This window comes from Panulirus ornatus, chromosome 24, assembly GCF_036320965.1.
Source record: "Panulirus ornatus isolate Po-2019 chromosome 24, ASM3632096v1, whole genome shotgun sequence".
In the NCBI taxonomy this organism is placed as follows: Eukaryota; Metazoa; Arthropoda; class Malacostraca; order Decapoda; family Palinuridae; genus Panulirus; species Panulirus ornatus.
Window position 1 is genome coordinate 6,248,103 of NC_092247.1, and position 25,502 is coordinate 6,273,604.

Consider the following 25,502-nt stretch of genomic DNA (forward strand, 5'->3'; position numbering starts at 1 on the left):
CTTATGATTAACTGTCATGTCTTACCCTCTGGCCATTGTATTGTTTATTTATGTTTAAAGAATATTTTGGTTAGGTGAGATTTTTGTTAGTAGGAATTTCAGGAAAGTTGCTTCCATTACATCATTATGGCTTTCTTAGAATTTGAAGTTGGTTATGTCTTTTGCTGCTAATGTAGGAAGTAGCTTAAGCTTTACCCATGTGGAGTCCCATCTCTTAACATCATCCACTATTCAGACTTGACTTCTTCCTGGCTTTTCACATTTATTTCTTTATAGCTTAGATTGTTCTACATATTCTCTTCTCTTTTGCTGTAGAAATATTTCTTGACACCTCAGTGACACTCTAATGCCTAGTTACCCATATCATCAGGGTTAGGATCTCATGGATAGAATTAATCTGTTACTAATATCGTGAACTTTAAGGAATATACAGGAGGTTATTTTGTTTCTTTTTATGTTCTCCATTGTGGACAAATCAACGATATCTCTCTTGTTTTCACAGCATAATACAGGGTCCATCCTTACTGCATTAGTATGAACTGTCAGTACTACCATCTTTTTCCTCAAGGAATTAGACTTAGGTACTAAAGCATAATTCAGCCTGAGTTGGGTATCAGGTTTGTGTATTTTCCTAAATATCTTGCTGTTTTTGTATTTGAAGGTAATCCTGACATTGATTAATATACAGTTTACTTCTCTCAGTATCTTTCTTATGATTTTTCTGTGGGATATTTTTTTTTTTTTGCATGATATCAGCTCTTTGGTCCCCTTCACAGTTTTTTTTTACTGTTATGGGACTGTAGTTAGTCTTTTCTGTTCTTATCCTTAATCATCATATTTACTTCATATCTGTTTATTGAACCATTTGTCAGATCATTGCTACGTTTGGTACAGTTCTCTTTGCCACATGTGTCACTTTATTTTACCATAAAATTTTAGGATTGTCAGTACTGTAATCATATCTCAGTTCTTTTACATTGCTTAGACACAGCTATTTCAACACTGCTTTATCTTGCCTCCTTGTCTTACCCCTCCCCAGTTCAAAAGAAGGTTCATCTGACAAGTTATTTGCTCTCTCAGTCTCTGTCTTCTGGTAGTCAGCTTATGATCTTTTGAGTAATCTTCCCTAACACATACTTAGAAGTTTCACTCTTTAAGGGATGGTATCAGAGGTTTTTTGGCCACCCAAGACCACAGAGTTCCACCACCTATCCTTCTTTTCTGAGATTAATTTTGCCTGCCTACTCATAGAAGTCTCAAAGATTCATAATACATGATCCTTTTTCTTTGATCTGTATTAGTCTTTCATTTTAGTAGCTTTTCTAGATATCTTCTCCAGTATCATGCAGACCAAACTTAGGAGTGACATTCCCCTCTTTTGACCAATATCTCTAACATAACGTTTAGTTGACTGTTTAGAATTTCTCCTCTTTCTTTGAGTATGAATGATGGGATATCAATTTAAAGCTTTATTATGTTTCAGATTTTATAGATTTGAATTGAATTTTATGTTACTTCTCGAGATGCTCCAGTTTCCCAGGTGGTATTTCTAAATTATATGTTAATGACTTGATATGCATATATTGTCCATGAATGCTATGATCAGAGTAATCTCCAAACCTGGTGCTGCCTCTGTTCCTTATCCATAATTTGGCTGCACTTATGATTAGTTATATGACCGTTAGAATGAAGATGGGAGAAATTGCACCTCCTGTTGGTATCCCTGCATGTTGAGCCTGGAATGATGTTTAGTTTATGCGGTGGATTTGATTTGGAAGCTGGTATAGTATATGATAATGTATCTTTTTAGTTTCTCTGGCACTGTGTATGGAAAAGGTCCAGTGCAAATTTTATGAACTTGTGTGGTACAACTTCAAGTGTGTTAGTAAAGTCCAGCCAAAATGAATGATGAATCTTGGTGTTTAGATCTTGCTTCTTGAATGATAGAGGACATTATAGTTAAGTGTTCCACATAGGCAGGGAATTCCAGAACACATGATTTTCTAACTGCTGTATCAGTATGTCAGGGTTCAAAGGCAGTGCTGAGATGGAAGCTGATTTCATTGACGATCATAGGGATTAGAAGAGTTCCCTAGAACCTCACCTCAGAACGAATCATATCAAAGGACACCTATTTCAACTTAGATATCTAAAACTCTACTAGAAAGTGAAGGAAAGAAAATTCCTCACCTAAAACTGGGTTGAATAACAATAGAAAAATTATATTGCTGAATTAAGGGAACACCATATCTAGGTTTAAGGTTCAGGGGAAAAGAGGAAGGATTGATACACAATTATAGATCACAGCTTTTATGTGACAGAAGTTAGAGGTCAGCCGTAATTCCAGTTGACTTAGGATCTCTCAGCAGGTGATGTTGGCAGGGGGCATCGATGGGTGGCCCAGCGGTGATTAGGAACTCATGTTGCACCGTTAGCAGTTCAGGAACTCATCTCTATGGTAACTGGACACTGCAGCTGGTGATAGTGGCTTCCAGGATCTCATACAGCCCCAGACAGGGACCACTATCGAGGCTGCCACCATCAGGAACAGGTGAAAAGCAGGGTGTGATGGGTGAACTGGGCTGGATGACTCCTGGTGAATGCAGGATGGGCACTGAGGCTAAGAAAACTGTTCTTAAGGGAATGTGCATGCACTGGTGAGCCTAAAATGAAATGAAGCAGGGTGATGGGATAAGCCCAGCTAGATGACTCCAGCAAATGCAGAAATTGCATGAATACCTAGGTAACTGTCTTTAAGGCTATGCAATCATATGGATGAGTCCAAACTGAAACTTGAAGGAGCAGGTTGACAATGATGAGCCTAGCTGTATGAAATTGGTAAACACAGGACTGATGCTAGTGTCAAGGTAACTGTCCATAGGGGAACTGGGTGATGGATGAACCTGGTTAGATGACCCCTGGTGAGCACTGGACACATACTAGCACTGGGGTAATTGTCCTTAACCCTTTGTATATAGTGGCTGACAAATAGCCCCCCCCTCTCCCAGTGTAACTTCAGCAAGAAGAAAGATATTTGTTTTGGCTGGCAGTAAATAGAGTGCTTTCCCTGATAATAGAAATATAGAACTTGTATGGATACTGCTGGTTATACTGCTGATGTAAGGAATCATAGATGGTATGACTTCAGCCAGCCAGTGCTGGAAGACCTATGCTGTTGCATTTTTCATGCTAATATTACATCAGTGCTTTAATGTTTGTTTTAGCGCATATCAGTTTTATAGGTATCTGTTTGTCCAAAACATCCATGAAAATCCCTTGGATATCCCTTACTGACTTGGCAGCATTACTTTGTACTCCCCCTTCATCATGATGAAGATAACTAAGTCCCTTTCATATTTTCATGTTTTCTTTCTTTTAGTTGAAAGCATTGCAACTACAGGTAACTTTCTTTCACCAGTGGCAATGAGATTGGCTCATGCTAAATAGTGCCAAATTTAAAACAATAAAAGTTGATAAAACTAGGGCCTTGTAGTGATATATGTTGTAGACATAAGTTGGGCCTGGCTTGGAGGGTCTTAGGGGAATGCTGTCTTAGTGGATTGTCCCATTTGATATTAAGGAGCAGAGCATCAGGCAAAAGCCCAGCTAGATGGCTCCTAGCAAACCCTTGATTGTTGTGAGCACCAGGACTAAAATGTCTGTTGATATTTTATCGCAACCACAAATCCCGGCTGAAATGAAGAAGCTGCGTTACATGGATGAACCCATCTAGATGACTCGGTGAATGCTGGATGGTCAAGGTGACTATCCTGATGGAAATGCCATCAGACCTACAGGACTAAGTTGAAAGTTAACACTTGCTGTTTCTTCCTTATCTTTTATCTTTCTGATATAAACACTTTGGTGTTTGGCTTAATATGGATCAGGTCAAAGGCCAGAGTTTAGTGATGTAATTATTGAGGGTGAAATAGAGTTGTATTTTTTGAGGAAGAACGTTAAGAAGCACAACTGCTGGAGGAGGTCAAGATTTGTGCAACAGAGTTTGTAGTAGTAGTAAGGGAACTGAGCTACTGGGAAAAGCTATCAGCTGTGGAACATGTTGGAAGGGTGAAGGAAAAGAAGAGATAGTGACAGTATAAAAGTTTCTGAATGAGTATAATGAAGTTAGAAAATGAACATTCCCTCAAATTCAAAAATTACAGGCTGACAAGAAGTGCTAGAAACAAAGTAAGAGTAAAGATATGAAAAGTCAAGAAATGATACGTATGTAACAAAGTTTTGGAAACATGGAACGGCTTAAGTGAGAATGTTGTTAGTGCTGACATTAAGAATAATTTTGAAGTATTGTATGGTACTAAAGAAAGTTTAAAAGATTGGACCCCATGAGTATTGGATGGATAGAAAATCACAGTAGGTAATGACTGTAATGCCAGATAGTGATGAAAGAGCAAGCTTTAGATAGTTATTCCCAGTTGTGTCTAGTCTGGTTTCGTTCTGAATAAGATTTTTGCTGCAGTTGTCTTGTAAGTGTTCACCTTCTATTATAAGCATATTTCATTGTAACATGATTTTCATGTGATTCACCTACATACATGAATTGTGTCTTCTAGGGTGTAGGTTGGCAGAGTTTTTCACGGCAGAATCAGATGACTCGCTCTCTAGTGAGTCGTCTAGGGGTTATAAAGGAACTAGAAGGCCACAGAGGTTGTGTGAACTGCATCGAATTTAATGCAGAGGGCAGGTGAGGTTTGAGGAGCATTAGCTGGCTTCTACTGACTCCTATCTTTTTGTACCTACCTTATGGTTTCAACTCATGAAAATTTGAGATAATGTAAAAGCATCAGTTACTGTTCTTGAAACCTTTAAAAGAAAAGAAAATAATGTTTTTGCTCATATCTATTGGATCAGTGCTTTTAAATCTTGATGCTATGATTTCCATATTATTTATGATATTAACCTATTACATGCTGTTAATTGGCATTGCTTTATATTTTCAGCTTGCTGCTTTCTGGATCAGATGACTATGATGTTGTGCTTTGGGATGTTTATCGACAAAAACGAATCAAGACATTGCCTACTGGTCATAGGGGTAATATTTTCTCAGTAAAGGTAAAGTTTTCTTTTGACAAATATTTAATGATGTTAGAGCTTTGACTTTGCTAGATCAGACTTTCCCCACATACTTGTTTTTCATGCCATCTCCTCCCCACAACACACACAAAGCAGCAGCAGCAGCAGCAGCAGCAGACAGGATCAGAGGAGTGCCTTCCACCTCACTCTGAGAATTGGATGGTCTGCTGGCGGGAGGAAAGAGAATGTAGAGAGTACCCTGAAAGTATTGATTCGTACATATAACTCAGTGTCGGAGAGTGAGAAGTGAAAGAGTGGTGGATGTGGGAATACCAGATATGTAGAATTGAATTTTAAGGAGTGAATCCATGTTTAATGTCTTTAGATGATCATTTAAGTAATGAACAGTTAACTGGGAGATAATGTGAATACCTGGCATGGACATGCAATGAAGAAGCTTATAAGAGATTTGTATGGTGTAACACTGAATAGAAAAGAAATAGTAGTGGAGAACTTTCAGCTATTTGCAGACTGTTATGGTTTATCACAGATGAAAGAAGATAGAGTGTAACAGTGAATAAAAAAAGGTACAGGAAAATTGGAGAACTGAGTAAGCCACTAGCAGACTGGTATGTTATGGTTTAATAGGGATGAAAGATGGTAGAGTGTAATAATAAAAAAAGAAAAGATACAGGAAAGATGGAGACCTGAGTCAGTTATTTGCTGACTGATATGACATGGTTAAGCACAGATGAGAGATGATGTGTTTCTCAAACTGTTCCTGCTTTTTCTTCACTATGATATATACAGTATTAAACTCACAGAAAATTTATATTCTTTAGTTGCCTACATAGCATACCATACATTTAAGGGTTGCATCCACTGTCATTTTTCTGTCATCGGAAGCCACTATAATTTGCAGTGCATCCTTGGTCTTAACTTGAAATATGTAACTCTGACCAAGCATTTAAAAAACTGAGTAGCATAGAACACATCAATCAAGTTTGGGCTTTGCTTGAGTTATGCCCCTTAGAAAAAGGTTTAATGTGCAACTTAACCTTGGTCATGGCTTCGTAAGTTTAAGTCATATACTAAAAGACTTTATACATTGTTTCCTTCTAAAGAATTGAATGGCGTAACACTCACAAATATCTTGAAGTTTGCTTATGTCACATTTAAAGGATTTTTAACCTGCTACCTAACCTAGCTTATAACTTCAAGAAAAGTCTGCCTTAGGCATGGGAAATTTGTACAAATGTTTTTGAATTTTTTTTTAGATACTATTCCCACTCATTCTTCTTTCACTTCCAATAACTTTGCTACTGTGTAGACAACACAGAATTTTCATGGAACACCCCTCTTGTTAAGGGTAACTAATTTTGTTATGCATGGGATACTTCTGTACATTATTCTTCAAGTTTTTATATGTAATAACCTTCATTGTAGTATTCATTGTATTTTCAGTTCCTACCTCAAAGTGGAGACAGAGTCTTTATATCAGGGGCAGGTGATGGCCAGATAGAAGTACGTGAATTAGACACTGAAGAAGTGACTCACCTATGCACTTGCCACTGTGAACGAGTCAAGAGAATTGCCACAGTGCCAACATTACCACATGTATTTTTTTCTGCATCAGAAGATGGTACTGTTATGTAAGTTTCATTTTGTTTTGTAGGTTCTTGAAATATCTTCTAGGTGTTTTATTGCATTTTTGCCTGTTAGAGGTATTGTAGAGTCATTAAGTTCATTACATTAACATGACACAGGAATAATTGTATTTATTTTGATGTAGACCTGTTTATGGCTTGTACTTATTGTACAAAATGTGAAAATGAAATATTGGTATCATATAATCTAAAGGTAAATGTAGATTTGCTTGGCATTGATGATTTCAGTAATATACATTACTTGAATTTACATTTTTTTTCATTCAAATTCGCCTTATCCTGCATTAGCAAGGTAGTGTTAGAACAGAGTGAGCCTTAGAGGATATATCCTCACTTGGCCCACCTCTCCGTTCCTTCTTTTGGAGAATTATAAATGAGAGGGGAGACAGCGACAAAGTATGATAAAATGATATAAATATATTTGTCAAAGGCAAAGGGGATAAGAGTGAGTGCTCAAATTACAGAGGTATAAGTTTGTTGAGTATTCCTGGTAAATTATATGGGAGGGTATTGATTGAGAGGGTGAAGGCATGTACAGAGCATCAGATTGGGGAAGAGCAGTGTGGTTTCAGAAGTGGTAGAGGATGTGTGGATCAGGTGTTTGCTTTGAAGAATGTATGTGAGAAATACTTAGAAAAGCAAATGGATTTGTATGTAGCATTTATGGATCTGGAGAAGGCATATGATAGAGTTGATAGAGATGCTCTGTGGAAGGTATTAAGAATATATGGTGTGAGAGGAAAGTTGTTAGAAGCAGTGAAAAGTTTTTATCGAGGATGTAAGGCATGTGTACGTGTAGGAAGGGAGGAAAGTGATTGGTTCTCAGTGAATGTAGGTTTGCGGCAGGGGTGTGTGATGTCTCCATGGTTGTTTAATTTGTTTATGGATGGGGTTGTTAGGGAGGTAAATGCAAGAGTTTTGGAAAGAGGGGCAAGTATGAAGTCTGTTGGGGATGAGAGAGCTTGGGAAGTGAGTCAGTTGTTGTTCGCTGATGACACAGCGCTGGTGGCTGATTCATGTGAGAAACTGCAGAAGCTGGTGACTGAGTTTGGTAAAGTGTGTGGAAGAAGAAAGTTAAGAGTAAATGTGAATAAGAGCAAGGTTATTAGGTACAGTAGGGTTGAGGGTCAAGTCAATTGGGAGGTGAGTTTGAATGGAGAAAAACGAGGAAGTGAAGTGTTTTAGATATCTGGGAGTGGATCTGGCAGCGGATGGAACCATGGAAGCGGAAGTGGATCATAGGGTGGGGGAGGGGGCGAAAATTCTGGGGGCCTTGAAGAATGTGTGGAAGTTGAGAACATTATCTCGGAAAGCAAAAATGGGTATGTTTGAAGGAATAGTGGTTCCAACAATGTTGTATGGTTGCGAGGCGTGGGCTATGGATAGAGTTGTGCGCAGGAGGATGGATGTGCTGGAAATGAGATGTTTGAGGACAATGTGTGGTGTGAGGTGGTTTGATCGAGTGAGTAACGTAAGGGTAAGAGAGATGTGTGGAAATAAAAAGAGTGTGGTTGAGAGAGCAGAAGAGGGTGTTTTGAAGTGGTTTGGGCACATGGAGAGGATGAGTGAGGAAAGATTGACCAAGAGGATATATGTGTCGGAGGTGGAGGGAACAAGGAGAAGAGGGAGACCAAATTGGAGGTGGAAAGATGGAGTGAAAAAGATTTTGTGTGATCGGGGCCTGAACATGCAGGAGGGTGAAAGGAGGGCAAGGAATAGAGTGAATTGGAGCGATGTGGTATACCGGGGCTGACGTGCTGTCAGTGGATTGAATCAAGGCATGTGAAGCGTCTGGGGTAAACCATGGAAAGCTGTGTAGGTATGTATATTTGCATGTGTGGACGTATGCATATACATGTGTATGGGGGTGGGTTGGGCCATTTCTTTCGTCTGTTTCCTTGCGCTACCTCGCAAACGCGGGAGACAGCGACAAAGTATAAAAAAAAAAAAAATATTTGTCATTATATCTTAACACATAGTAAATTATTCTTAACAGGTTGTATGACATGCGAGCTCCACACACCTGCAATTCGCAGGCAAATAATGTTTTAATCAATCTCCGATGCCATGCTGGTCGAACTGCGGAATGCAAGTGTATAACCATCAATCCAACTCGTCCTGAATTAATAGCTGTAGGAGCTAGTGACCCATACATTAGAATATATGACAGAAGAATGATTAAATTGACTAGTTTACAGGTAAGATTTATTTTTTTACTGAATTTTGATACTGTACATAATTTGAAGCCTTTTGAATATAAAGGATATAATTTGTCATGTAAAATGTTTTAGTTAATACTTTTTATTTGTGTACTTGGCAGCAGTAATTCTTTTTCATGTCATGCATGCCAAATATTGTTGATTGCTAGGGTTCCCAGTTTTCTAGACCAGATTTTGTATGGGTTGATAGATATACTAGTTGTAGATGATACTTGGGTAGCTAATGAATTTGTATGTTTGTCTTTTTTAAGGTTTTGTGATTGAGGCGGTTGTGTGATTTATGGTAACTCTCTAGCATGGAGAAGTTCATTTGAATAGAATTTTGGGTGAAGTAGATAGAGAAAGAGAAAAGATGATCTCAGTTAATGTAAAAAAGAAGAAAAGTAGTTTTAGTAATAAAGAGGACATTCCCGCAAAGGTCCAGTCCTCTGTTCTAAACGCTACCTCGCTAACGCGGGAAATGGCGAATAGTTTGAAAAAAAAAAAAAGATCTTGAGAAATACTATAATTGTCTTTTTTCTCTGCTTTTTATTAGCAAAGGAGGCTATTACTTCATGTCTTCCTGGCCTTACCTCACTAATAAGGGAAATGATGAATAGGAGGAAGAAAAATAATGAAAGAATTATTTCCATTTACATATTTTTCATTTATAATTTTCATTTATTTGCTTTCTGTGTTTACATCCAGTGTGACTACTGAATAGTCTCCCAGAATTATTTTTAAGTAAGAGAGGCTAAGTATCTTGTGGAAAATAAGACTTATTTCAGGGATCTTCGATTTCTTAGACTTATGCATTTCCATGACATTAATCAGCTTTTATCAATATTTTTAGTACCCTCCAGGGGGAACTCTGCGGAGTCAGTGGGAAAGGAGTAACTATGCTACCAGCCAACTTGATGCCTCATCCGATAACCTTCCACCAGGCTGTGTTCAGTATTTAGTTCCAGGCAAGTATCTCCACATTGCTGTTTTGGAAAAGTCACAGTATGTGACTTTTTTTTAATCATAAGTGCTGTTTCTTTAAATTCAGGACAGCAGGGTGTTTTATGCAAACTTTTAAACTTTGCAGCAACATTGCACATTTTCTCTCAGTCATGCAGACAACCCTGCCACTTTTTCTATTAACCTTTTGGACTAAATACCTTGCACCACTAGAATGCACTGTTCTTTAAGTCTTCCATATATATGCTTTCATATCCAGACTATCTGAGCAATGCAGTTGTTTTAATTTTTGCTAGATGGCACTGCAGGAAATATGGATAGCATGCTAGCCACACCTCAGAATTTATTTTTAGGGAAATATGCATCCTTCTGCCCTCTGGAGTGTAAGACAGCATCTGTTGCGAGTCCTTTACTTTTATTGAGATTTACCTCAACCAACCACCTACCAGCTTGCTACATAAGCACCAGAACAGCTTACTTCACAGTAGGAAGACAGTTCTCCATTGGCTATTAGTTTTTCATTTCTTTTTCATTGTTTTACTCCACCTAGAAAATGGATTTACATATATTTATTCTGTTCCAGTGTCTATGAGTACTCTGATTAATAGCTTTCATTGTAATGTTCTTTTCCCCAGTCATTGTTCAGGTCCTCTTGTTATTTCTTTCCCCATGTTTTGTTGTTTGATTGGTGATTTTATTTATAATAAGTTTTCTTTTATTATAACTGATAGTACCTTGGTTATTTTGATAGTGTGCTCTTTCATTTTGGAGTGTAGTAAATTATACAGTAGACTAGTAACAGAACCAACTATGTCTCCCTTTCTGACACGCGTGGATAATTTACCATTAGGGTTTGGCAGGGCATTTGTGTTTTTCTTTACTCCTACCATTAGCATTGAGTATTTGAAGGACTTGTGGAGAAGAAATATTTTGTTCCTGCCCAGTTCTTCTCTTTGCTACACATTCCCCTTTATTTAGGCCTTGTTAGGTAGGCACTCCTCTTGTCCATGAAGTGTTCATGTGACTGGCAAATGAGTGAGTGACTGAGGCAACCCTCAAATTTCGTGTGGCCTTTCATAATGTGGAAAAATAGTTTTTCATCCTTAAAACTTCATTTCTGTCCGGGAAGTTATTTGTTCGTGTATCATATATTCCTTTTTGTACACTTATAGCATTGGACGCAGGGAGAATTCTCTGTTGTTTCACCCCAACCCATCTTTCATTGAAAATCAGACAACAGTACTTTGTTACGTAACAGAAAGTCTGGTCTACTTAATTGCATCAAGAAATTACATATTGTAGTTGTGATCTGTTCAGATGTTATAATCTTTATTTGAGGTTTCTGTATTGTTTTACCTTTGGGTATTTTTGGTTAGCTTTAGTATACTCTTCATTACATGATCAGACATTCCCATTTGTATCTCTGTTGAAATCTGTATCCCTTAACTAAGTTCTTCATTTAGATGGTATTGAATATTCGCAATCCTTTTAGTTTCATACATGAAAGTGTTCATACTGTGTGCTGGTATGTTTTTTGCAACTATTTAATCAGTTTCTTCTGAAATGAAGGTTTTGTTATGGGAAGAAGGATCCCTTGTTGCACTGGGCTCAAGGACTTGGGGGAAGGAAATGGGAAAATGAGAATTTGGTCATCTTTAGCACTTTTTCTCGATATTCAGAATTATTTTGCTCTTTATCAAGTATAGTTAATTTTCATTGGTAATGCATATGGTAAAAAATAAAGTTATTCTCTGAGAGTTGATAACCATTTCTTTGAATACAGTAATTGGCATGTAAAATGCAGACACTATTCAAGATCTATTTGAAAAATTTTCATTTGTCTGTACCAGGTCACTTACCTGACAAGCTGAAGGAGTATTATCGGCGGTACCGGTCATTAGCAACCACCTACCTGACTTACAATACAGATGGCACGCAGCTTCTGGCAAACCTTGGTGGGGAGCATATCTACCTCTTCAATACTGCTAATCCACATTATCCTAGGCACTATTCAGCCAGCAGTTTTGCAAAACATCAGGTTCATTCTAAAGGTAAGCAAATTTGTGTATGTAATAGGTAGGTGATAAGTGTAGTGAGTGGGTTTCACTTTGAGAGTCAGGCATGTATGCAGGTAGATAGGGAAGAGGATGAGAGGTTCCTGATGAAGTTGGTTATGTGTCAAGGATGTTTGATGTCACTGTGGCGGTTTATCTTTTCATGGTTAGGGTGGTGAGGGAGGAAAATATGAGGGTCTTGAACTAGGGGTCAAGTTTGCAGTGTGCTACGGGTATGGTAGGGATAGGGGCATGAGAGGTGAATGATTTGCTGTTTGCTGAAGACATAGTGTGGTGACAGACACCAGAGAGACTGTAGGGGCTGGTGATAGAGATAGGGAGTGTGTAGTTGTGGCAAGTCACAAAACTGAGGGGATCAGTGAGGAAGAGGAATGAAGTGTCCATTGGATGCATATGACTTTATCATCTTTCAATACAAAGTTGCCTAAGATGGCAAAAAATGTCAGTGAACCTTTTTATTTTGTAGGGTTAATGTAATGCTGTGTAGCATGGATGAAGGGGTGGGTCAGACAGGAAGGTTTGAGTGTCAGGTTAAATGGGGAAGAGGATCTGGAGAAAGTTCATTGTGTTAGGTATGTGGTAGTGGATGGGGCATCCAGTGGAACCATAGGGAATGATGTGAACTACAGTGTAGAAAGAGAGGCGAAGGTCATAGGTGCATTAAGGAGCGTGCATGATTAGTGATCACCATCTGTGTGCTTGTTTCCCATTTCCCATGTTAGTGAGGTAGTGCTAGGAACAAGTGAATAATGAACTTATTTGTTTGCCTGCAATCTTTAACTTAAAAGATCCAAAACCAGGGCCCCTTATCCATAGCCAAGCCCCACAGATCTCTTCATGGTATTCTCTGACTGCTTCATATATCCTGGTTCCACCCAGTAGTAGCACACCAGCTGTACACCACATCCATCTAATTTGTTTTATCCTATACATGACATCCTACCCTCCTGCATGGTCAGGCTCCAGACACCCAAAGCATCTTTCACTTCATCTTACCATCTCTTCCTCAGTCTTCCCTTCTTGTCCCCTTTATGCCATCTTTTCTTATTTTCAATCTTCCCCTCTCCCTTTCTCCTTCAACCTTTTACACATAGATCCCCACAGTCACTCATTCTTCACTCATTCCTTTCTGTTCCTGATCCTCTTTAATTCCCTCAGATGCATCTCATTACCTTACTTTTGTATGCACTTGCATGCTCATTACCTTACACTTGTATGCATTTATGTACTCATTACCTTACAAGGTTTTGTATGCATATACTCACATATGTTTACTGCTTTTGTTCCAACTTTTGGAGTTTTTCTTAGAAATTTGCCACCAGAGCTACATCATCTGCAAACAGCAACTGATTCATCTTCAGTCCCCCCCCAAATCTCCACCATATTGTAGACCTGCCATTCATTCCAAAACTCACATTTACCCATTCTTACCGATCCATCTATTAAGAGATTAAACAGCTATGGTAAAATCACACATCCATGGTGTAGAATCACCTTAACTGGGAACACTTGCCCTCCTCATTACTCTAAGCACATGTGTGGAACAACCATAAAAGAAGCATTACTTGCTCCCTGGCCATTCCACTGCAGTGCAGTTGCCCTCCCACATCACCCACATTTCCTTGAGATTCCTTATTGTGAGGATTTTATCTTGCATAAGAACTGCTGAAGCATTCACTCAGGTCCTCCAAAGAAGCTTTCCCTTCTTCTTGACTTCTCTTACTACTGGTGCATAACTGCTAACAATAACTCGCCTTAAGTAGTCAAATTTCATTCTAATCCACATTAGTCTTCAACTCGGTTTCTTGAACTCTTTTACAGTGTTCAACATCTTAATCATAAATGACTCCACCTCCTTAGCTGATCTTGCCTTCCCACTAACCCCAAACATTACCTTATCATTCTGTTTTTAGGCATGATTGGCTCTTTCCTAGGTATAGGTTGTTTAGGGATCATGAGTACTTTTTTTGGTTAGTTTGGTAATCGCATTATTTTGGCTCATCCACCTTAGCTTAGTAGGATGCAATGTTATGTCTTTTAGGTATCTTTTGTTCAGATACGAATATTACTCCCATGATTCAAAAGGGGACCTTGAGATATTTATTGAATTGAATTTTCATGATATTACTACAGATTACACATTTTTCAATAATTTCAGAGACAGGTGGACCTTCAAACGGTGTATGTAAGTCAGTTACTTCCAGCACCAACGGTATATCCAGTCACCTTACAGGAGGTGGGGACCGACTGTCCCCGTATTCTCACACACCAGTGCCTCTCCTTCCCCCTCGAGCAGAAACTCTAAAGGCCAGGGCTAACCAGGCATTTGCAGCTGAGAAATACATTATTGCCCTCCAGCTGTATAATCAGGCAGCTCAAATATGTCCAAATTCTGCAGTTCTTTACAGCAATCGAGCTGCAGCCCTTATGAAGAGGAAATGGTAAGTTTCATTGAAACATATTTTTTAGTTAAAGACCAATTTCTTCGTACTAATAATAGGGGTTTTGTTATCCTGAAAATAATGAAAACCAAATATCTTCTCTCATTTTCTTAGAGTATTGTGGGACACCTGGAAACACATCTTCATCACATGTGGTTCCATTTGCAACCATGATGAGCTTTTTGTTGGTTAGAAGCAAGTTATTCATTTTCCTGTTTTTCTGTTAATGTTTTGTTTCACCAATACTTTTAGTAATACTTTGTGATTTACTTTTTGAATGGTAAAGACATGTGTTGGTTGGAGTGGCTATGTCAACTAGGGCCCACACCTCACATCCATACCAGCAGGACTACTTTACCACCAAAGTTACCCATTTTTGTCCATACAGACTGTGACCTCTCTTTATGCTCACTTCTCAATGTACTGAGGGCCTTTTTCCTCCCCCTCTCTTACTGTATGGTTCACTTCAGTTTCCATAGTTTTGTCTGCTGCCATGACCACTTCTAGGAACCTAAAACACTTCACTTCCTCACAACTCATGCTCCATTCAACCTGTCTCTGACTCCAGCTAGATTTAATTGTGATTTTTTTCACATTAACTCAACCTTTTCCTTTCACACACTCTCCCAGACTTTACACCAGCTTCTGCAGTTTTTCACTTTAATTTGCCACCAGAGTTGTGTCACCAGCAAAAGCAGCTGACTCACCTCCCAGGATTCTTCATCCCTAACAAACTGCAAACCCCCCTTTTCTCTAAGACCCTTGCTTTCACATTTTCTCACCACTCTATCCATAAATAGATAAAAGAGCTTTGTTGAGAGGACAGACCTTTGCTTTAGACCCATTATTCCCAGTAACCACTTGCCCTCTTCCTTTCTAATGCTTAACATCTCTTTCAACCCTATCATACACTTTTCCAGCTCCATAAGTGCCTCATAGAAATCATTCTATTTCTCGTGAGTATTTCTCATACAGATTCTTCAAAGCAAACACCTAATCCTAGCATGCTGTCCTGCAGCCACATTGCTACTCCCTGAACTGATGCTTTGTTCATGACATCATCCTCTCTGTAATGATTTTTCCATATGACTTGCCATGTATGCTTAATGAACTTACACCTGTTGGTTAGCTATGCATACATTGAAAATCCTAACTAAGCAGTCAGTAGCACTGACATCCCTTCCTTAAGAAATTCAGCTGCAGTCTCATTCACTGCAGCTGCTATGCTACACTTCTTATCATGCAAGGGTTTCATCACCACTTCTCTTTTTGCTATATTACTTGTCATGACTTTTTGCCTCACAAACCTCATGAAAAATAGCATTTTGTAACAAGCAAGTAGTGTGGTTGACAGCCACATGCTAGGCCTGCTATTGTGGCAAAATCATGTAGTTAATCAAAGTTATGTCTCACACACCCCACATTTTTCACCTTTTTATTTGGCACCTTTAACAATCCTTGAAATACTCACTTCATTGCCTCTTTATCTCTTGTTTGTCTGTTACCACTTCCCATCTGCTCCCTTCATTGTTGCTCCCATTTGTTATCTTGTACTCGCTTTACTTCACAAATAATTCACATATGTATTTATATATGTACACATGATGAGGCTTTTGATGACCCATGGAATGCAGATTTTTTCTTCTAGAATTGTGCATTCATTGAAAAATATAGTGTTATGTAGGTGAATATTCATTTTTAAACATATGTATTAAACCTAATTAATAAGTCTAATGAAGGTATAATTTTAGGGAAGGTGATAATTATGCTGCCCTAAGGGATTGCTTCACAGCATTAGAGATTGATCCACATCATGTTAAGGCACACTTTAGGTAAGTGGCTAAAAGTAATGTGAATATAGTTAGGGATACACCATTTTATTCATACATAATCTGCCTGAAGGCAAGGAGACTAAGCCTTGCTAATATTTAACTAATGTCTTTTATGTGTAGGTCTTGTCCTTAGGAATATGAATTGCTGATTTGAGAGTATATGTCTGTATGTATTCCTTAGCCAGAGCCAGGTACCTATTTTAGTGACTAACCCTTAGGGTTGGATGCTTAGCTGGTTTGATTGTGAACCAACTGCTACAACCAGGGTTCAACCTATGCACTTGACTTTGGGTGGCCTATGAATGCATCATGGCCAGGAATGCTAACTACTACATCAAATCCTTTACATTTGTATCTTCCATCTCTCTCTTGAAAACTCACAATGCTTCTCTCCCCTTTGATAGTTCTGTCAATGAACATACTTGGTATCACTGTAACATCCACTCTTTCTTGGAAACCCCACATTAAGTTTGCATCTAAGAAACTGGGTGTCCTGTTTAGATGTCAAAACTTCTCTTCTGAACAGTTGCTCCATTTATACAGGGGATTGATTCATCCTTGTATGGAGTACTACTCTCACATTTGGGGTGGTTCTATCTCTGCTTCCTTACTTAAGAGAGAGGAGTCAAAAGCGGTCTGCCTTATAAACTATTCCAGGATAATTTCCAAACTTGACCCCCTTGCCCTTTGCTGCAATGTTGGTTCATTTTCCCCTCTTCTATAGGTATTATTTTTGGTTTTGCTCCTGAGAGCTGGCTGCATGTTTGTCCTATCCACTGGCTAGACCATGCAATACTCGGCAAGCTGCTGTCTCATCATTATTGTGTGGCCATCAGCAACTCAAGGATGGGCCGTTTTGACACCTGCTTCTTTCTGTAAACATTGAAGTTTTGAAACTCTTTACCTTTTCATGTCATTCCCAATATGTGAAATGGTGCATTTCAAAATACAGGTTTTCCCTTGTCTTTTCTCTTTCTGTTCCATAATTCTCTCTATATTTCAATGAAAGCCTGGCCTTGATGTGGACTTTTGTCTGCGACGAGCAATAAAGAATAAATGAAATGGTCACTTTCTCCATTAAGCCTTGGTATGGTGTCATATAGTAGTCTTACGTGTTCCATGACATATCTGCTTAAATTTCTCTTTGCTAAATTCCATCAGGTACAATTCTGTCCTTTTGTAGATCATGTATAAGTCACTGGACATCCTTTTGATCAGCTTTTGATCCAATTGTTTTGCTTACTCTGCTCTCCTTAGCATATAAGGATATTGAGCTTGGCACTATACCTTGTGGTATCCCAGATAGGACATCTTTCTCAGACATGGTTTCATATACTATTCCATTGAACTATCTTCCTACTGGCACCCACGCCTTACTCTCTTATGAAAACCCTTGCTTCCAACAGCTCTACCCCTACACTATATACTAATAACACCTTCCTCAAAGCATCTTTACCAGACTTATCTTAGATTTTCTTCAGATCCATAAATGCCACCTACAGAATTTGTTTCCTTCCAAATTTTTCATATGGATGGGATCAATCAGATGTATACATCCACACAGTTCTTTTATATATATCTTCAACTGATCAAGCAGTTAAGAGAATATTGTAAACCATTTCCCATTACCAGATTATCATGAATTTTTGTTTCTGCTGTGGCACTTGTAGCCAGTTAGTTAGAACACTGGCTTTCTTACCCTGTGATCCTGGTTTTTCCACTTTCTGGTGTGAGCCTTGGAGATACCTCTGTTCAACTGAATTGTGAATTGAGGAAAAATGAAAATGAGCTGTTTGGCTGATCTACTCTATGTAAGTGGGAATGAATAAGGTGATAGACAGCAAAAGTGTATAATATGTTTTTTCATTCATATTTGCTTTTCCCATCTAAGTGAGGTAGCATCAGGAACAGATGAACTGTGGCCTGATTTGCACTGAAATACTCTTTGCATTTGTTCAATATATATTAGATATGAGCTGGTGATGCAAAGATGGTCATTTAATTGTTTCAACTAATGAAACTTGTTTCCAATGTTCTGACATGCAAACTATCTCTTGAGTACACCCTCTGCATCATTTCCCTAACGTCCTTATCTTAAATGCTCCTGAGCATTTAAGAGTTTACTTACTTTTTACCATTACTTTTTCAGATTAGCTCGATGTTTGCATCAACTAGGGCGAGAGCAGGAGGCTCAGCTGTGCCTTGAAGAGTTCAGAAGACAACATCCTGATCACAGTGCTTCTCCAGCTTGCACTACACTAGCTCATGACATTGCAACTTCTGTCATCCATCAGCAAGGGGGAGGTAATTTATATGCATTTAGAGGTAAAGGTATGGATAAGTTCTGTTTGAATACTAAAAGAATTTTAAGACATCTTTTATAGTGATTAGTTTGGATTTCTCATCCACATTTTGAAAACTGAAGATGATTATATTTTGTTGTCAATGAATTTTTTCTTTAGGAAATAATAGTGAAGGAGACAGTGATGAGGAGGGACTTCTTGGTACTCTTCCAACCCCAAGTGCCCAGGAGCAAGATTGGCGAGCACGAGCTGCTGATTACCTCAAGTCGTACTGTGGTCATTGCAACACAACCACAGACATAAAGGAAGCAGTTTTTCTTGGAAAGTAATTGTCTCTATAGTTTTTAAGATTTTTATTTCAAATTATTTGTAGATATCAGCTGTGAAAAGTGCTGTAAATTGAAAGCAGGTTATTATGTTGGTGTGTGAATTTGGATGGAGAAAATTTAGAGGAAGTGAAGTGATTTAGATACTTGGAAATGGACATAGTTGTGAATGGAACCATGGAAGAAGATTTGAGTCATGGTGTGAGTGAGAGTGTAATGGTTCTGTGAGCATTGAGGAATGTGTGGAAAGAGCACTTGTTGTCTGGGGGGGCAAAAATGGGTGTATGTTAAGGTATAGTAGTCCTAATGATGATGTATAGATGCAAGGCATGGGTTGTAGATGAGGATGTGCAGAGGAAGGTGGATGCATTAACTTCAGCATCATACCATAGTCATGTAAGAAATTTTTTTTTCCATTTAATTCAGTATGTCTAGAAATGTATCCTATGTAAGTTTAATCTAGATAGGTATTCCTTACAAATCTGCACGATTTCTTATATGCATTTTTTTTTTTACATATTTTTTTGTATCTGTAATGTTGACTTACTTCATCACTTGATATGCACCCTTCTATTTTGAGAGGCTGTTGCGTATCTTCGTCCATTTTTGTGTTTCAGAGATGGACAGTTTATTGCTGCAGGCTCTGATGATGGAAATTTATTCATCTGGGATCGGCATACAACCAATCTTGTACGTGTTATACCTGGAGATGAGTCTATTGTTAACTGTGTTCAGTCCCATCCTCACACCTGTCTTCTAGCAACAAGTGGAATAGAATCTGTTGTGAAACTTTGGGCTCCTCTACCACAGGTGAGTGCAGCTTCAGTATCAGTAATGAAGGAAATGAGAGAACTCCTGTGTGCTTAACTTTACCATTTGCTATCTTATGTACTGTATTTTGCATTAACAGCAGTTGATGGATGCATGGGAGCTTTCCATGAAAGATGATATGTGTTAGATTGGTAAAATCTTGGAGTTGTCCATATAAAGCCCTTGTTAGATGCTATTATCATCAGGAAAAAAGAATTAGAAGAGAATATTGTTCAAGTATGCATGAACCTTCAGCTACTTAGATTTATATGCAACCATAGTGACAGCAGTACTACCCTTACCCTGCCTTGAGTGCAGACATTAGTAGTAAGAAGATGCTCTTTTATAATCTTAAAAGGCTGTGCCCAAGGTTATTTTGAAAGTACATGCCATACGCATCCTCTTGTGATGTTCAGCTACTCCTAAGGGTGTATGCTGGCCATCATTGTTTGTTGCTGCCATTCTGTCACTTACTACCTCATGAACATTCTTCAATATCAGGCAAGCAGAATTACTATCCATGTCGCGGTGTTTATGAATATATATAGATGGGTTGATAGTAAATGATAATGAAATGGAGGTGGCTTATGGAAAATCAGTGAGGGTACAGAAGTGGAGTGCAGACAAAATTTACTAAAGAGATAAACCTGCATATTGTATTTCACCAGAGGATGCAGGTGACAGGGAAGGAAGGAGAGGACAGGGAAAGTAAGGGTTAGGCTGTCATAATTAAAGACGACTGGGAGTTTCAGTAGCGATTAGTAGGTATTGGTCTGGGAAATCTTATAGATTGCATTGGTGCTATGGAAGTCAGTCAATGCGAATGTAGTGGGATGCTGTCAGAAACAGTCTGCATATTTTTTTCTTGCCACAAGTTGAATTTCACATGCATTGTAGGCTCTCTGTTGGATGGCTACATATGGCAAGAATATTGTTTTTTCCTTTTATTTCCAAGTGATGTCTGAATAGGGCTTTTGTATGGAAATATCCTTTGCTAATTCTGTTAGGTCTTGGAAAGAGTCCGTATTTGTATTGTATTGTTTTTTTTTGCAGGTGGATGGTGAAAGTGAAATGGTCACAGATGTAGAAGAGGTTGCTCGGGCTAACCAGCAGCGCATGAGTGCTGACCCTTTAGAAATGATGCTCATGCATATGGGTAACATGGCACATGTATTTGGAGGTGGTGGTGGAGGTAGTGGTGAAGGAAGAGGGAGTGGAGGAGGCAGACCAGGTCAAGGTAGTGATAATCCACCCAGGGATCCCTCCCCTGGGGGACCCAACGACCGTAACATGGCAGATGTGCAGTGTCGTACTAGCTGAAACTAGACAGGCCTCTAAACCTAGTTGGCCCTATCCTCCAGAAACAAGACTGTGATGGACTTCACCGACTTTGGTGTGAATTCTGAAGAGCCTTTTAATAACTGAAGTTTAGTTTACTGTAGTCCTCACCATTAACAGTCATTATAGATAGTATGACTGATTAAGTACCAAAGAATATTTTCTGAAATAGGTATTTCAGATTCTGGACCTTGAGTGCAGGAGACTGCTTAGGCTTAAATATTTTACCAAGTGACTTGTGGCAGTGGAAATTAAAATGCAGTGAAAGTTTCATTTATCCTGTCCTGTAACCTGACTGGAGCCTTGCAAAATAGTGTACATCTGTATGCCTTCTATTATTTGTATTTGGTTGTGTAATTTAGTTTGAAACAGTTAGCCTTAAAATTATATCCATAAGGTCAGAAAATTATTTTTTTTTCTACTTTTGGTTGTAATGGAATGTTTTCAACACAGAATCTCCAGTTGGTTGATTCTCGGTATATCTGTATTACGCTCACATATACACTCACATATCTTACATAAAGCTAGAACTAGAATATTCTTATGTTTGGTCTCCACACAAAAATAAGCACAAAGAGCTAAGAGAGAAGGTCCAGTGTAGATGGTACAAAGATGGTACCAGAATTAAGAGAGCTGAGTTGCAGGGCTAGAGACCTTAAATTTGCCCACCATGGAAGAAAGAAGAGTGAGGGATGATTTCATCACAATCTTTTAAGTTTTTATGTTGATTGATGATGTGGACAGTGCACAGTTTCTCAAGAGATGTAGAGCTAGAGCAACCAGAGGACATAACATGAAACTAAGCAAGAAACTTATTAAGAATTATGTAAAGAAGTACTTTTATGCTATAAGAGAGGTGAATGAATGGAATAGAGTGAATGAGAACATGGTTAATGCAGACAGTATCCAAAAATATAAGGAGATGTATAATAGTAGAGAGTGTTCAAGATAGGGTTCCTATGAGTGTAAAACTCCCTCCCTGTACAGTACAAATAGGCAATTCCACATACATAAGGGATGCTAACTGAGGCAAGAGGATATAATACCCCTGCCAGTAGCACAGACAGATGAGGAAAGTTTAGAGATGGAAATGTAAGAGCAAAAGTTAGGTATACAAAAGCCCATGGATTAGTAGTATGTAGTAAAGAGTTGGCATTCAGGGTTCATATCAGGGAAAATGCACCTGATATTGTTGGATATGTGGAAACAAAGCTTACTTAGAGATCATATCTCACCAGTTCTTCCCAGAGGGGTACATGATAGTGAATAGGGAAGAAGGCAAGAGGAGAGGTTTGTCCCTCTTAATTACAGCTAAGCAAAAGTTCCAGGAAACTGAAACTTAGACCATTTAGACAATACACTGTGGGAAGAGTAACTTTAGGAAAGAAATGCATTGTTAAGATTATTTACTCCAAAGAATTGCAATGATCCAGGACAAATATACAATGATAATGAAGGAATAATTAGAATGGTACAGGAAGCATTAAGGTACACACTTCTCAAAGATAGTAAGGTACTGATGATAGAACATTTCAGTTGTAAAGTGAAAGACTGTATATTACCTGCTGTATACAATGTTTATAAATCTTTTTATTTTGTACATGTTCGCCATTTCCCATGTTAATGAGGTAGTGCTAGGAACAGATGAAGAAATGGCTTCATTTGCACACATCCACACTCTAGCTGTCATATGTAATGCACTGAAACCAAAGCCGCCTATCCACTGCCAAGCCTCACAGAGCATTTTGTGGTTTTCCCTAAGCACTTTTCATGTTCTAGTTCAGCCAATTGAAAGCATGTTGTCTTCTGTATACCACATCACTCCAATTTGCTCTATCCCTTATATACAACATACCTTCCTGCATGTTCCAGCCCTGAATCTTCAAAGTGTCTTTCACTCCACTCTTCCCTCCCTTTCTTTAATTCTCCCTTTTCCCTGTTCCCTCTGCTTCTAACATGTATACCCTTTTAATCATTGCTCCCTCAATCATTTACTCCATAAGTCCAGACCATTTCAGCACACCCTCCCTAGCTCTTTCATACTATTATGCTTCTCTCTCACCCTATCATTTTTATTTGATAAGCCTTCATCACACCACATTCTGTCCTCAAACATTTAATCATAACTCATCCACTTTCTTTAAATTTTTGTGTGAAGCTCATCCCTTGTATCCATTCAACACCAGTGGAACTCCTATACCATCAAACGTACCCATCTTGGCCCTTAAAGACACTGGGACACACTTAAGAGAAGTCCTCAGTGTGATTAGTAATTATCTAGAAATAAATTACAGAAATATGTGTGTGGTAAAAGATCAAGGGATCAGTATTGTACCTAATCTGTTACCATAGCCTCCTATTAGGAAATATGTGAAAGGGGCGAAGTGTCTGCTTTAGATTCATATTCATATTTCAGCCTAAAGATTGACTATGCCTCTCTAAGTCAGGTCACCACAGCTAAAAAAGCATGAAGATCTGATTGTGAAGGTCCAAAGATCAAGCTAAATGGCACTTGAATTCATATGACTGAGTTGTAGTGAGAGGCTGAAGTATTCAAAGTTGCCTACCTTGGAGAAGAGAAATGAAGGGGGAACAACAACCTGCAAGTTTTAAATCAGATGGACAGCGTTGACAGCAAATAGTTACGTTAGAGATGCAGTACTATAGTAACCAGAGGCCACAACACAAAAATGGACAAGAAAATGATTAGAAAAGAAGTGTTGGTTTAGTGCATGGTTGGAATAAACTTAGCCAAGGAGATGTTGAATGCTTGCAGTTTACAAAGGTTAAAAGGCTATTTCATAGCATAGGAGAGGGAGCTCTGCAGATGTATAACTCTCTACCTGTGTAGCATAAATAGATAAACACATGAATACGCTCACATGTGTTACTAGATTCCACCTGTCGGTGGTAACAACACAAAGTGCAAGTCACACTCAGTGGAGTTGTATCATCTTCAGTGGAAGGAAAGAAGTGCAGCATTATTGAAGATTTTCTCACTTTAAAGAAGCCTACTGTGCCATGCCTCCAGGTAAAATGCAACCTTTAAGCAGAAGTAGCTCCACAGAAGGGGTTTTGGGGGCTACATAACTAACTTCACACCCACACACACACACACACACACACTCCAATATATATTTGTGTATCATCTTTCACCCTGTTTATTTCTGCTTTTTATTTACTTTATTGATATATTTTTTGGCTTCTGAAAATTATGATATTCTTTTAAGTGCTCCAGTTTTGTTCTTAAAATCTTGATATAAGTTAGCTGAGTGATGTGATGCCATACTTTCCCCAAGAAGATTACAGTTTTAGTATACATTAATTTCATTTGCAGAGGTTGCAGTATCAAAGTCAAGTTTAATCTTTATTGTCCATATGTGGATTCTGTTGTAAATGATTAGCAGGGAGAATATATTACAAGTACACAAAACAGGTGATATAGACACTTTATTTCACCAGTACCATGATTATCTACTAATCTGAATGATGCAGGATATTAGGCTGTGTTTTTTACCTGTTGCTTCTAGATGCATATTTGAAATAAGAAATCATGCAATATTGTTGACATTTGAATACATTTTGATCTCTAATGAGTATTGTGTCATGATGGTGATGATGCTCTTTCTTCATGATGTATTTCACGTATAGTGATGGTGATGCCTCTCTCTTCATGATGTAGTTCACGTCAAGTTTAAATATTTAACAAGTTGTTAATGCAACTTACTCTGCCACGTCAGGATAGCACAAAAGATAAATGTGTTCTGACAGCAGTAATAAATTTTTTGATTCTCCAGATTTTAGATAATCATTGTACTGTTAAACATTATCAAATATTTGAGCTCCTGCCATATCTTTCTCTCCTTGCCAGGCTTTGATGCAGCTGTATATATAGGGCTGCTGAATATAGATATTTATACTGGTGCTGTATTGTGCAGTTTAATGCATGTACATAATCATTTGTGTGGAGGTTATATTTTATAAAATGAATTTGATATAATGAACTTGTGGTGAAGAAAAGTACATAACCAGTAACGAGTGGAGTATTGGTGTATGTGCTGATATACTTGTACATACATGTACATGTTAAAAAAAAAAGAATGTGGGCTCCAAAGAAAGTGGGTGAATCATATGACATTATTGTTTTAATAAAATGTTGATATTGAAGTTTGGTTTTTCTATTGTTTTGTTTGCTTGTGCCTCACATTTCGTTGCTAGCCCTTTTCATTTTGTTCACCTCCTGGTCCATTTCTTGTCATGGTCTCATTTATATGACATGATATTCAGTGATAAAGGTGATTTTTCCATATTACAGTTATGTATATTTACTTATTTCTTTGTTACTTTTCTCACATAAGGTTAAAGCAAAGTTTAATGTTGTTGTAGACTAGTTTATTGAATGATTTATTCTTTAGGTATTTTTTTTGTGAAATTACATAGGACTTTTCCACCAAATCATAACAGTGGAGTCATTTGCTTCTGTTTTGAATAATATATACTTGAAAATTTTTCATAAAG

The 25,502-nt window shown here is 38.2% G+C and overlaps 1 protein-coding gene across 7 annotated transcripts in view; it reads left to right on the forward strand.

The window, feature by feature from the left end:
- LOC139757045 (WD and tetratricopeptide repeats protein 1-like) overlaps nucleotides 1-25,151 on the forward strand; it is a 30,652-nt gene extending 5,501 nt beyond the window's left edge. For 3 of the 7 annotated variants that reach the window (XM_071677064.1, XM_071677063.1, XM_071677061.1), the window contains exons 3-14: nucleotides 4,572-4,702; nucleotides 4,959-5,070; nucleotides 6,496-6,683; nucleotides 8,695-8,896; nucleotides 9,750-9,864; nucleotides 11,710-11,910; nucleotides 14,093-14,375; nucleotides 16,127-16,207; nucleotides 18,357-18,532; nucleotides 18,670-18,835; nucleotides 19,454-19,646; nucleotides 20,700-23,805. In XM_071677064.1, the coding sequence (XP_071533165.1) occupies nucleotides 4,572-4,702; nucleotides 4,959-5,070; nucleotides 6,496-6,683; nucleotides 8,695-8,896; nucleotides 9,750-9,864; nucleotides 11,710-11,910; nucleotides 14,093-14,375; nucleotides 16,127-16,207; nucleotides 18,357-18,532; nucleotides 18,670-18,835; nucleotides 19,454-19,646; nucleotides 20,700-20,966 (2,115 nt within the window). In that variant the 3' untranslated portion in view covers nucleotides 20,967-23,805. Of the gene's footprint in view, nucleotides 1-2,366; nucleotides 2,552-4,571; nucleotides 4,703-4,958; nucleotides 5,071-6,495; nucleotides 6,684-8,694; nucleotides 8,897-9,749; nucleotides 9,865-11,709; nucleotides 11,911-14,092; nucleotides 14,376-16,126; nucleotides 16,208-18,356; nucleotides 18,533-18,669; nucleotides 18,836-19,453; nucleotides 19,647-20,699 lie in introns of those variants that run through there. The other 4 variants (XM_071677068.1, XM_071677067.1, XM_071677066.1 and 1 more) reach the window with 4 other exon arrangements.
- Nucleotides 25,152-25,502: the final 351 nt, after the last annotated feature.